The 14,575-nt window shown below is 45.6% G+C and overlaps 1 protein-coding gene across 2 annotated transcripts in view; it reads left to right on the plus strand.

The window, feature by feature from the left end:
• The first annotated feature begins 3,593 nt into the window (after positions 1-3,593).
• The window catches only part of LOC119464526 (glutathione-specific gamma-glutamylcyclotransferase 1), a 51,586-nt gene continuing 40,604 nt past the window's right edge, over positions 3,594-14,575 (plus strand). Inside the window, exon 1 of one of the 2 annotated variants that reach the window (XM_037725541.2) lies at positions 3,594-3,978. In XM_037725541.2, coding sequence (XP_037581469.1) covers positions 3,826-3,978 — 153 coding nt within the window. In that variant the 5' untranslated portion in view covers positions 3,594-3,825. The remainder of the gene's footprint in view (positions 3,979-14,575) is intronic. The other variant, XM_037725540.2, reaches the window with a different exon arrangement.

Consider the following 14,575-nt stretch of genomic DNA (forward strand, 5'->3'; position numbering starts at 1 on the left):
CTTTAATTCCCCATCAATTCAATCTTAATTCACCATAATTTCACCGTCAACTCACCTCATTCACTTCTCTGTATACCGATTATCACTTCAGTTCACTTGCGTAATCATTCTTCCACCCTTAATCGCGGTTTTGTGCGCATTATCGCCTCTTATCCCAAGAGAACCACTTCGTGTCAACGACGCGGTCTTGAAACGGCCTGTAAATGGAGACCTCACCATGAGACATACTGTAAGGCTTTCGTCTTAATAAAGCAAAAGGTACTAAGCATCGACCGGACTTGTGTCCTTGGATTGACTCGGTATTGTTTGCGATCTCATCAGGGCCGTGCAGAGACGGAACCGAAGGTCACTTCGATACGGTGCATTAACCGCGTACGGCGCGATCAAGCCCGACTACTACACGACGTCGCGACTATACACAACCTGTCGTCCTGACCCGTACAAACATGGCAGTGGACGTCGTTATGACATACTATACAGTTTCAGGGCTAGAGCGCGCGGTTGAGAGCAATGTTTAGCTTGGGGGCGAGCTCCGATATCTCTATTCAAGTGCACGCAATACGCAGAATCGTTGTTGAAAGCACCACCAGACCGATGGGAATGAAATGTGTTGCAGCTGATAGAGAAACGTAAATTATAGTGACTCTCGGAAATATCACTCTGATTTTGGGCTCCGTATTTTCTTCTTACGTTTGTTTACGAAAGTCGCCAAGTTTCAAAGAAATGGGAGGACGAATTTCAGAAATGCGTCACGGTCCACCAACAACATGTATCGCTGTTCTGTATAGCGCGCCTGTTAGAGTACTTCAAGCGGACAAACGTAATATATGAATTTACAGCTTACGCGATACTCCTAAATGTTCACGAGGACTTTTTTTCAAACTTCCTGCTCGCAGATTAGCGGTATATTTCAGAGCAGTGTACACTGCATCGATTTTACCCGCTTAATATGTATTATTAGCTACAGTTCACACAACTGTCATATTGTGTTTTTATTGCTGAGTTACAGAGTTGTAAAGTTGATGCTTGATTTGCTTTCATTTTTTTTGCCATTTTCGTAAATTTTTTTAGCAACGATTGATGGCATTATTTGAAAGTCCACTTCGTACAGTTGCTTTAACTTCTTTTATATTCGTTTGTTGTGAAATGAATGAATGAATGAATGAATGAATGAATGAATGAATGAATGAATGAATGAATGAATGAATGAATAGAAGCAACAGTCAATCTGCCTGAAGACCGCAAGCTGAAGGCATGTAGGGACGAGAAGTCCTTCTGTTAACTTGCTCATCATCACCATTATGATCACTTATTTTAGCCTCGCTATCGGTCTTTACATTCTTTAGGCCACTGTGTTTTCTGTAGACGAGTTTTTTGATGCTAACCGGTACGCGTGTAGTCTTAAGCCAATTTATAGACTCCCTGCGTTGATTTTAATGAGAAATTCTCGGGCCACCTATGAAATTTAGCATGTGCACACAGCTATATTTATCAGAAGATTCCACAGCAAAGTTCATTGTTGCTAACGTGTATGTATACAGTGTTCAAGCTTTTCGTCAAGTGGCTTATCACTGATGTGGTCGAAACAATGTTGGGATTGGACCCGCGGGGAAGTAAAAGCATGGAAACCGCATGACATTTATGAAAGTTAACATCAAGGGTTAAAAAAGGAAGCCAACATGGACCCCCCCCCCCCCCCCCACACACACACACACACAAAAAGAAAAACAGAAAAATAAGACATCCATAAGATTAAGCTAAGATAAGATAAGAATTAGGATTAAGATGAAGATAAGAACACGGCCAATACATTTTTATAGCATATCTTGGGGACGCATATTTTGAATGTGGTGCTCGTCTCAATATTTCTGATAATGTTCCTAAACATCCCTTAAGATGATTCGTAGTTGTCACAGCGTTTGCAATGCGCCAGAAATGAACACTTTACTTCTTCTAGACATGCTATGCGTAGACTTTAAGTCGTATTTCATCAACTGTCTTTTTAATAAGTTAAAATAAGGACTGTCAAAACGAAAAATAAGTTTGTATGTGTGAACTGTAGGAAGCCGGTCACATCGCACACACACACACACACACACACACACACACACACACACTATATATATATATATATATATATATATATATATATATATATATATATATATATATATAATAAAAAAATTGTGACGATTTAGTGACTGCGTCGAGTGAGATCCTGAACACTTTGCCAGTGTGGTGAACGTGGTTTAAATCGTGGATCCGGGACTTCGAAAAGGTGCGACGGAATGCAACGTATTTCTCTCGAATTGCCCCTATATCGTCACTATTTTTTTATTAGACGTGGTATAGTTTTTTTTTTTTTTATTTTGCTATCTCTCAGAACCTAACTCAGGCATTTACTGGGTGGTCCCTGTTAGGTTATATCTACGTGCCCACAAACAAGAGAGAGCGAAAAAAAGATTTAGACGACTCCCAGTCATCGGTACAAACACGAAAAGCACCCCGTGTTTTAAAGTGACAGGGCATGTATGTCGACGTACTTTATTTTGTGCGCTATAAATTGTCATTATTGTCACTGGTGTTGCTGCTTTGTAGATTCCTCTTTTTCTATTTATTTTTACAACAGCTCTACACACTTTATACGCTGTTGTTCCTGTTTTATAAACGAAGTCGTATCGTACTCGGCTTACCTTTTTATAATCTGTATTATAGTTACGTAATCACTCAGCTCGTACATATTGACGTGCGGTGCCAAATTCGCCAGTACCAAGACCGACGGGTTGTTCCTGGGCACTATAATAAACTTATTGGTTATTGGTACTACTGCTATTTTTGCCCTCGCCATTGTTACCGAAGAACGGACTGAATATTTTCAAGCACTGAAACAGCGCTAAGATTTTGTATATAATAAACAGTACGTGCGAAAGAAGAGGTTGGAACATGTTCCGTGTTTCATTTTACTAAAACCTTGTGGTCCGTCGCGTCTATCACCTGGCCGAAGGAGCTCTGACGTATTGTTTGTTTTGTACTAGAACATTGACATCTACTACAAGTTCAATAACGAAAGATCTCCATCGTGCTCCTTGTTTGCTTCGATCGATACCCCAGACAGCGTTAAAAAAGACACGGCAGACGTCACGATGACAGAGTGACATTAGGAAACTGCCGCTGACCTTAACCCCGTAGCGGCCGAGGCTCTAGAAGAAATAAACGTACGCGAAAATGAAAAAAAAAAAAAGTGCGAAGACGCAAACAACGCTCCGGTTTCCGTCCGATAATAAAGAAAACGGAACGCCGCGCCTCTTCCGCATGTCTAGTACTAGCAGTGTATCGCCACCGACGAACCGCCACGCCTACGAGCGACGCGTACTCCGCAGAAAAAGAAGCAAGAAACATCACTCGCGATGCTGCCTCGACGGCATTCAAAGTGGGAGAAGAAGCCTAAAGGCACCCGAGCGCGCGCTCGCAAGCCTCGGAACACCTTGCATCACCCAGCGGCATTCGTGGTCACGTGGTAGCAAACGAGCGCTGCTATTGGACCACAGCGCTGCACCGCAGCGCCCCCGCACCGGTTTTTGCCTTCCCCCGCTGCCCCCCTCGCAAGCGTGTCGTCTGCTCTCCATGGCCGGCCGGCCGGCGTCTGCTCCGGTTTCCAAGTTCGCCGGTGATTTAGGGGCGCGCATTAGTGCCGTTTTCTCGTCGTTTTAGTTAAAATTAGTCAACTGACACGGACCCTAATCGAAACCAGCGAATTCCAGCTGCACCTGTGCGCTATTAGCGGGTTATCCGGGAAAAGCTGCTGCTTTTCGAACGCGTGTCAAGATGGGTTCGTCGTCTGGCATCTGGGTGTTCGGCTACGGATCGCTCGTCTGGAACCCCGGGTTTGACTTCGTGCGTAGCCAGATCGGCTACATCCGTGGCTACGACCGGAGGTTTTGGCAAGGAAACGACAAGCACCGGGGAACGCCGGAGAAGGTTGGTGCCGGTTAATGTTCTTCTTCTTCTTCATCTTTACGCCCTGCAACGACAGCGAGCGCCGAAGCGTGTCAATGGCGCGAAACATCTGTTGCTGACGATTAGCGTGGCGTGCTAGCAGACGAAAGATCCCGGCGCTTCGCGAACAGATGTGTAGTCCACGTCAGTGATATTTGCGGCTGCGCGAAGCGAAAGTGAATAACGCGATTCCTGGCCGAAAGTAATTAATGTATGTTATACGCTGCGTCAAAACTCGAACGATTACTGGTCTTGTCGTTCTCGATTAATCGATCCAGGTTGTTGTTACTAAATCGCTACTATGTTTCGAGTAACAGCTGAGTTTGACGTCGGCTACGCCGTTTAACAACACAAATGACAGAAAGTGGTTAAATGAAACATGTGTGCTACGCCTTCTGAATATTTATTTTCGGGAAGGCAGGCATGTTGCCAGTTGTTAACTGTAGGTATTCGTTCACGCCTTTTTACCTTCCGCGCGTATGCATAAGTATTTCTTTTAATATAAATATGTCACGAAATTCCCAGTTTGCGTGCATGTTATGAGGCAATGAAATCGGAGACATGGTGTAGACCGAAAACACAGCTGGCCTTATACATTGTTCAGGGTCATCTATCATTACGCAGTTTGGGCAAGATACTCTTTTTTTTTTTTTCATACGATGAAACGTGATACGCAAAAAAATAAAATAATAATGGTTCAACGAAAAAGATTTTCCCGAGAACTGACCGCCAATTTTACGACGCAGCGGTTTGAGTTTGAATTACCTCCTTCTTTAAACCGCCGTTCATGTTGACTTTAGTAAAGTTTCACGTGGTTTCCATGCGTTCCTTTAGCAACGAGTTCCTGACTCACCGGTTTTCCCAGCATTGTTTCATCGACATCGATCATGAACCACTTGACAGAATGCTTGCAAATATTCAAGGTCCAAATGCTCCAAGGTCGCAACGCGAAACTTTGTTGCACGCATGTTATATCCCCTTACCTATTTGAAGTTGTCAAGCATTTGCTCATTTTGTAAAGTGGTAATGTGGGGTGCGCACATTTCATTAAAAAAAAAAAACAACTGAGGGAGCGTGAAGTTGTCTATAGACTACAAGTATACGGATTTGCCTTCTGGTGGTAATTTTGTCCAGAAGAGTGTCTACCATCAGTGAATACCCGGACTTGGCACAGAACTTGTCAGTTCTGAACAAATTCAGGGAAAAGGCAGGATGTTCACCTAGGTTGATTTGAAGCATGAACATTGGTACCTATATACAGTTATGTCACGATGCCATAGTGGTATGCCCGAAGAATGTGAAGTTTTCAAATGAACGTGCACAATCCGCAAAGAATGACGTCCTTTTTTTTTACTTTGTCAGTGCCACATTGGCTGGATGGTCTTAATATCACAAAACACACGATTCTGCAGAATCTGATAGTGCATACCAACCTATTTGCAGCCTTGTGGTAGTATTTGTTGAACATTATGAGCTGGTATTGAAACTTTGCAAAGTACGCGCCATCATTATTATTTTTTTTTGTTCTTGCGCCTGGGTCTGGCAATGTCGTAAAGTGCCAAAGAAAGATCACAGAAGCAGTCAATGAAAACCTGAAAAAATAAGAGAATTTGATAGTGCCAGCGCAGTACACATACAGATGGATGGTAAACAAAAGTACAGTTCCTTTCGAATAAGAGTGGTTCATAGACTACGGAGGGACTGTTTGTATAGAAAGTCTGTTCACATTTCTTGACAAAAAGTGTCCCGACGTCATAGTGCAGCCTTTTGACTTATATAAGTTCAAAGGCTGCACTAATGAACACTATGGACATTAGGCATATTTTGGCAGAACATCTATAGACAAACTACAGATCGTCTAAGCAAACTTGCTTTTTGATTGATCACTAGATAAACCTACATATTGTATATTTTTGCCCACACGAATCACGCTACAGAGCGGAGAGGCATACCACAAAACAGTCAACAGGAAAGCACGTGTGTTTAGCTTTTTTTATTTTATTGCTATACTGTTTTCAGGTCACAATGTACGGTTTGAAGATTCGCGAGCAATTTAAGGGCTGTTCACGCATCATCGCTTTCTTGAGTGAGAAGGCCAACAAGCTATATTTCTGCGTCGTAATGTCCACTCAGATATCAATAGGACAACAGCATTCGAGTCCTGTTGAAGAGCTGAATATGATTACGATAATGATGAAAGTAAGCATCATAAGTTATATGTGAGAGCCATACGCGTCCTGGGCTTGTGGCCTGCAGGCATGCTGTCTATTTTATTTATTTATTTATTTATTTATTTATTTATTTATTTATTTATTTATTTATTTATTTATTTATTAACATATGTCACAACAATTACAACTGTCCCTGTGCATAAGCAGCATGATTACATTGAAGTCACCACCTAACAAGAACGAAAAGCAGAAACAGTTACATATATTTTTTTTCTTTTTTTTTTACGTATGTTCGCCACATGGCATTGGCGGAAATGGGGGATCAAACTGACGTCATGCAGATGCTGACGTCACTCGAAAAAAAGAAACGGCTTTGCAAGACTAACGACAGCGGAACAAGAACGACGTTATCATAACCATTGTGCAACAGCCACTCTGACATAAGAACAATGAAAACAATAATAATAATAAGAGTATGCGGAAGCGACTTGCGGTGTGACATGCTGCGAGCGAAGAAACCGTGTTTAAAATGCATTGAGCATTGCAAAATGCAAAGTAGGTTTCATGCGCAGTGCTTCTATATTGTGCGCGCTCGTCGCAACGAGAAGGACTTTAACGCCAGCTATTTTTCTTACTTATTTTTTTATAGGGGGGGGGGGGGGAGAGGAAAGGAGAGGGAGTTTGAACAGGTTTTTCGAAAATCGCCTGCGAGAGATCGCGATTTGCCGCTTTTTGAGTATGATTTCCTTAAAAGGCGGACATTACTTTCAGGACACAAATCATGTGCCCAGGTTAGCTAATTCAAATATTCAGTATTACACTTTAAGGTGTAATCAAAGTGTCAAAGGGCTCTTGCATGCAAACAAGTGTGCCACGCATAGTAACTCGTTCCATCCTTCCTTCCTTCCTCCCCAAGTGTAGGGTAGCCAACCGGGCACGTCCTTGGTTAACTTGCCCACATTTCCCTCTTCGTTTCTCTCTCTCCTTCCTTCCTTTCTTAATCGCTACCTTGCGTCTTTCTCTTTCTCTCTCTCTCTCTCTCTCATAGTTCCTCAGCGTCTTCTTCTTTTTACTTTACTTGGTGACGTATGCCGCACCTACACTACTCACCGTTTTCAAACAAATGTGACTAAATGCAAAAAAAGTATCCCCCTACCAGAAAGTTGGCATATTAGAATCCATCTTAAAAATACTGAATTTCGGCACTTTCATGCCTTCACGCGTGAGCGGTCTTCAAACTTGTATTGCTAACTGGAGGCAGCGATAGTGTCATTCGCTTTTTTTTTCCCCTTTGTTACTAAATTCGTACATACAACTTTCTATTTCTTTCCGTGCCACAAAACGCAGAAATTTTCTTGCCGCTTGGCGGTTCCCTGTGAGTCACACAATTGTTTTGACGATACGCATTAACGGCCGCCAGTTTTCCATCGGATACTGGGAGTCGACTCAGAAGAGGCTTGTATGCAGACAAAATTTCTCCAAAGATTTCGAGAAAAGGCACCTCACTGAAAAATAATAATAAGAAGAAGAAGAATAAAAAAACAAAAAAGCAAGAAAGCTCCATAATCGTGGATACCTTTTCTTAGAGACAAACTGCGCAAATGCATAACCCCTACTAACCCACCCACAGACCAACGGGCAATTTTACTTTTGAATTTGCGTTTCCCGTGGTTCTGCCACTCCTGCGCAATTTCCACATGACGTTTTCCTCGTAGTCTCATCTTCTTTAACGAGGAACGTTTGCCAACCACAGCCGTCGGAGCGCTCTTCGCGTTTGGAAAGTACATGGAACGGGTACTTCCAGAATTTGCAAACCAGCCTTGCAATGATCGCCGAACTCGCTCGGGAAAATCCCCAAGGAACGAGACCGACTGTAAAGACGGTGTAACGGGCGATGATCAAGCGTTTCCGTTTATCGGCTGCTTTCGGTATAAAAGAGTTTAAAAAAAACGGAAAAACAGAAACCCGTACGAGATGACATATATGTAAAGTACCTAAATAAGGAGTTCATTTCTGAGGTGCCGATTAAATTAAAAAAAAAAGATTAGCGGAACCAATATATAATTTGAACACGGTTAGTATGTATACCTATACTTCGCATCGCCAAACGGACAAGTCTGCAAGAATACGTAAAAAAAGTCAAAGCGTTCTACACTGAGGAGTCTATCGAAGATCATTTACAGTCGTAGTTCATCTTTAGATGTAGGCTTAAGAAATTAAGAGCTCCCACCACCATTTCCCCATTAAAGAAAAAAAAATCACAGCATATCCACGGGGTGAATGATGATGAGTGGGCGAAGCTCCGGAGGGAATCATCGGACCTCCCGCTTAAGGGGACGCTAGCACAAACGCGTTAAAAACGTGCAGTACTCTCTAGTAAGGGGGAGCGGCCACAGCGTCTTACGCAGCCATTTACACATGCCGGAACGTGCACCGCGTTTGCCGACGCCATCACATGACTGCTGAGAGAGTATACCCCCCGTATTCATAAACGCTCCTCGACTTGAACTTGACTTGCCACCGCTTTGGGCAGCGCGTTCGAAACGCGTTGAAGGTAAGGCGGAGAGGCCACAGCGTCTTACACCAGCTTCTTACACGGGCCGTAACGCGCTAGCACAAACGCCGTTAGAAACGCGCTAGAAACGCGGCCTTTCGTTAATGTTGGGTATTTATTGCCATCGTGGTGCGTGTGTCCATGTCCGCTTCGTGGCGTAGTGGGCTAACGCCGTGCGCTCGGAAGCGAGGGGTCCCTGGTTCGATTCCGCGCTACGGACACAACTTCGGAATTTTTTTTTCTCAGACTCGTTACACACTACTACTACGACGACGGGGACGAACGGGTGCCGCTATAAGGAGCTTCGCCCCTTAAAAAATGAGACATGCACACACAAGGCCCAGAACAACGCTGGAGCCCAACCACCAACTGACGTATTTCGGGAAGACGAAAGTGGTTCCCGGTCTGCGCATGCGCCCAGCAACTGTATAACTCGCCCAAGGACGCCTCTTGTTAAGCCATCTTTGTATAGGTGTCCAGCGTGACACGCCCGAATGGCGAAACAAAGGGATACTTCCAATCAATAACCGTTACATGAAGGCGCCGCTAAAGAGATTCGGAGGGAAGAGAAGATTAACGGGAAAGAGAAGGAAGGAAGGAAGCTCTACGAATACGAAATAAACGTGGTAAAAAAAAAAGGAGATGTCGGGAGTAAATCGACCGAGAAGGAAGTCAAGATCACCGGTAGGCGGGCAAGGTGACCCGATCAGGCCAGCCCCTGAAACAATGCGACGGCTGTTATAAATGATCCAAGAAGCGCCTACAAGACGAGGCTTGATCATGAAAGGAGAGAGCCGCGGTCGATGATGGCGTTCTCGAGCGGTGAACGGCAAAACGCGGGAAGTTGCGAGTGAGTCTGCGCGTGTAGTGTGTGAGCACATGTGAGCCAGTGGGCTCCAATGAGCGCTGACATGACTTGCTGATTCGTAGCATCATCGATCGTTTATTTACACGTGGACATAGAGTCAACGAGAAGAATTAAAAAGAACCATCGGGCACGATTTTTTTTTCTTTTTTTACTGCGACGTCAGTTTATGTTCGAAACTGGGTTTGCTGAGGCCGTCCGTCCATCCTGTCCGTTACGATGTCATCTCATCATCAGGCGGGCCACCTCAAAACATAGAAAAAGAAAAGAAAAAAAAGCTTCGCTCGTTGCCTCGCTCGCTCAGCAAGGGCTGTATTAGAAGTGCTTGGATTGATGATGAAGATGTAGAAGACATGATGCTGAATACATGACGTAGCCTAGCCGAGGAAGAAGAAGAGAGGGAGATGCTCCTGAAGACGAAGAAGCGTGGGAGTTTTTAGCAACAACAATAATGAGTGATGGCCGCCTTGTTGGCCTGGTCACTTGTTCTGTTACATATGATGATGATGATGATGATGATGATTTGTAGGTACATGGGGTTCAGTGCATTCCGAGATTCACAAGAAGGGTTCATACCTCCCCATGCATTAGACTTCGACTCTTTCCAAAATGTTCCCTATATGGTCTTCCCAGGCTTCTCTCCCCAAGTGCAGGGCCCATCTGAACCAGGCCCGTATAAAAAATAATAATAGCAATAATAATAAAACAGAAAGACAAAATCCTGGTGATTGGGCACTGCCCATGTTTGAAGTGTCTTAGAGCAGTCCACCGATAATGTAATTGCACAGGGGATGCCACCTCGTGCTCGTTTCACTAATTACTCACAATGCGGCTCGTATCGCGAACTTTCCCCGACACCCTCGTCTTCGTTATAGCGAAGGACAACTTTTTTCATGGTCTCTATAGCGAAACTCATTGTATGGCGACGAGTCAGTGCCCGTAGTAATTGCTACCACCATAGCGGCTTTTTTAATACGTAAAGCCAAAGCTATAGACACGTTGGAGAAGTCAGAAACGTCCGCTTCTTTCTCTTTCTTCCTTTTATCCATTTTACATCGCGCCATCGAAATGATTGCGAATGACAGCATCGAGCCTAACATCTCCATGTGCTCATTAGCAACCGAACGACTTAATTGCCCATGCATCGAGGCGGGTGCATGTTAGTTCCGAAGCCGTTTATCAAGTTTGGCCATACCATTTACGACAGCAGTTATACTCTATGGCCGCATACATTTGGGGCTTTCTACGTGAGCGCAAATGTGTGTAAATTCCAACATTACAACATGTGCTTGTGTGATCGTCCAAGGCTCGATCTGTTTATGTTGCCACGGCAACGCAGTACACATAATAATAATAAAAAATCACCGCCCCTTCCACTCCGTGAAGTTGGTCGAACAGCGAAGTTGTGTTAGTAACATCGAGTGTTACACCGTGCAAGTCAAACTCCGCAAGCAGTCTATGTTGTAAATCTTTTGTTTCACCATTCTTTCACCTCATTTTCGCTTTTGCGTGCCTCACGCGGTGACCATGCTTTAGGAGTGTTTTTTTTTTGTGGTTCTCTCAGTGTGTGTGTGTGTGTGTGTGTGTGTGTGTGTGTGTGTGTGTGTGTGTGTGTGTGTGTGTGTGTGTGTGTGTGTGCGTGTGCGTGCGCGTGCGTGCGTGCGTGCGTGCGTGCGTGTGTGTGTGTGTGTGTGTGTGTGTTGTGTGTGTGTGTGTGTGTGTGTGTGTGTGTGTGTGTGTGTGTGTGTGTGTGTGTGTGTGTGTGTGTGTGTGTGTGTGTGTGTGTGTGTGTGTGTGTGTGTGTGTGTGTTTCGCGTGAGGTATCCGTCTTTGATTTGCCGTGCTTTTTTCTTTTCGCATGCAAGTTGAGCCGCCCCCTTTTTTGCGCGCCAGTAGGGAGAGCAAGGTTTGGCGTGAAATAAAACCATGGGATTTTGTTTTTTATTCGGTGAGTAGCAGACGCCGTTGGACGATCGCTCACGTACATTGTTCAGCGAGTGATACGCAATGCTTGGAGCGCATGCATGGCGGGTGCTTTTTGCACCGCTGGTGAGCAGTAGGTGATCGACGATGGACTGAACGCATTCATACTGCATCACGAAAACTCTCGCTTTCGTGCGATACAGAGATGCATCAGCTCGGTGTCCCCAGCGCCCACCGCTGGCGCAAGAAGTGCCGGCAGCCACGCGCAACTAGTATCGCGTTTCAATCGCTGGGCACTGTTGCTTGGCCGCGAACCACCAGCATAACATTTCTTTCTTCAGCGGCAGGGTGGAAGCAATCGTCGAAAACCGTATAAGATTCGCTTATAAGATAGCATTCTTACAGGGGGAAAGCGGTCACTCCAACCCTTTCCCTCCTGTTGAGCTCTTCTTTTCCTCTCCTCTCCCGCTAGGTCACGTGGCACCTTTTTTTAGCGAAGTCCGACAACGACGGCACAGGGTCCGCATAAACCGCTTAGCTGTAAAAGGGCACTTACGAATCCCTGCATGGATAAATGTGAAAGCATTGCGACTGCCTCTTTCGCGTACTTGCATGGACGTCCAAAGGAGCCGGGCGCAGCTACTGACTGAGAAGTCGAAGTTGAAGGTTCGTCCATCGGAGCACGACATAACTCACCGAGATCACCGCACCGACTCGCAGCGCCTCGACGCGCAGCGCTATATATACAGCGGCGCGGTTTGTCTCTGTCACCCCGGAACTTGTTGGTCCATCGGAGCCACTCCTCTCTCATTGGCGGAAGCTGACGTGGCATCGCGTGCACTTCCACCAATGGAAGCGCCACCTGGCCTGCGGTCTATCTCTGTGACGACATGACTTTTTGTACCATCCCGGGACACGCCGTCGGATTTTCCGCTTCATGAGACATATAATGATCTCGCATTAAAAACCTTGCCGTTGTCGAATCCACCTTTTAGTGGTAAATAGGAACAAAAACATCGAAAGGTGGAGTTTGTCTTTAAGACGGTATAAGCGGACGCTAGAAAATTATGGAAGGCGACCAGCCAACCAGTCTAATAGCTGCAATATGGCTGAAGAATTAACATCAACACGAAGTGGGGTTTTAATTCCGCGTTGGTCATTTAGACTCCTACTGCTGCTACCACGCGTCTCGCAAGGGTTTGCGCCCTTCACCTCGAATCACCGCTTTTAGGGTTCCACCTGAAGTTCGCCAGTTTGACTTTTATTTTATATGATAGCCTGCTTTCTCGCCCTTGTTGAAATCTGGCGCCGGTAAATCATGTTCCACGGTTTCGATAGCAACCAAATGCGGTCAGAAATGCTTTCCAGTGGGCAAGAAATAAAAATTTAACTGCGCGACCAGACGACCACAGAGGGAGCGTGAAACAGGACAGGCGCAGTCCTGTCCTGTCCTGTTTCATGCTCCGCCTGTCCTGTTTCATTCTCTCTCTGTGGTCGTTTGGTCGCGCAGTTAAATAATGTTTGCTAATATGCACCAACTCGCCCAACAACAAGTTCTTCTAAAGGACAACAAATAGTTTATGTTCTCATATCTGTCGTGGAGAGCTTGTACGTGGAGGGCACACATTGTAAACCTGACAGAACTCACTGAAGAATTGACAATTGTCAACTTGTCTGGCCGCACCACGCTTTGAATGATTCTGCAGATGCAATAAAAGAGGTGAAACTAAACTTTCAACCGACGGTACTGATTGGCGCATGAATCGCTTAAATAAAGATACCTGTCTTTGTCAAGGCAACATCTGCTTCCCGTCATAAATCATATATGACACGACGCGGCCGCTCAGCTTCAGCTTCGCTGCACGTAACTATAGCGGTGCAGGGCAGCCGACGTCAGCCTTAATAGTGTGCCCCCAAAGGCCAACACTGAGGGGCCTTGAACGGTTCCGAAACACGCGCAGTGCATGCAGCGGGCCGTATAGCACGTTTTGAACGAAGGCTCGTCGTCCCTGTCTCTCACGCCGAGCTGTGGCCGCCGAGCATGCAAACCGGGTCGATCGGTGGGAGAGCAATTAGTGCGGCCATGCCCGATAGTTGTTAAGGTGCCTCCGCCCCCTCGCTTTTATTTTTCAGGGTCGTCACTGCGCACGTGTACGTGCGTGTATCAGTCGGAGCATATGGTGGGAGTATGCGCGCAGAACGATAGTGCGGGACACCCCCCCTTGGGAACGCGTCGACGTCCTTTGTCGAAGCGGAGGGGCGTTTGCCGTCGCTGCTTCCTAGCGTGCCCGTAAAACGGAAGGGTTTCTCTCTCTTTATCTTCCGTCCCGTTAATTATTTCTTTGTTTAATTTGTGAGGGTAGTTATTTACAACTTTAATAAGGTGTTACGAGGCCACGCAGTACATATAGTCTAAGCGCCAAGAGCGGGAGTTTGTCTTGTATCCGCAGGGTTGTGGCGCCGGGCTCCTCCTGTCATATTGCTCAACATTTGTGCTTTTCCTGAGTGCATTATTTAGTTATTTAGTTGGCCACTCAGTTAGTCTGAGTCAGTCAGTCAGTCAGTCAGTCAGTCAGTCAGTCAGTCAGTCAGTCAGTCAGTCAGTCAGTCAGTCAGGCTTAGTCAGTCAGTCAGTCAGAGTCAGTCAGTCGGAGTCAGTCAGTCAGTCAGTCAGTCAGTCTGAGTCAGTCAGTCAGTCAGTCAGTCAGTCAGTCAGTCAGTCAGTCAGTCAGTCAGTCAGTCAGTCTGAGTCAGTCAGTCAGTCAGTCAGTCAGTCAGTCAGTCAGTCAGTCAGTCAGTCCGTCTGAGCCAGTCAGTTAGTTAGTCAGTTAGTCTGAGTCAGTCAGTCAGTCAGTCAGTCAGAGTCAGTCAGTCTGAGCCAGTCAGTCAGTCAGGCTTAGTCAGTCAGTCAGAGTCAGTCAGTCGGAGTCAGTCAGTCAGTCAGTCAGTCAGTCAGTCAGTCCGTCCGTCTGAGCCAGTCAGTTAGTCAGTTAGTCTGAGTCAGTCAGTCAGTCAGTCAGTCAGTCAGTCAGTCAGTCAGTCAGTCAGTCAGTCAGTCAGTCAGTC

This window comes from Dermacentor silvarum, chromosome 9 (genome assembly GCF_013339745.2).
Source record: "Dermacentor silvarum isolate Dsil-2018 chromosome 9, BIME_Dsil_1.4, whole genome shotgun sequence".
NCBI classification, from domain to species: domain Eukaryota; kingdom Metazoa; phylum Arthropoda; class Arachnida; order Ixodida; family Ixodidae; genus Dermacentor; species Dermacentor silvarum.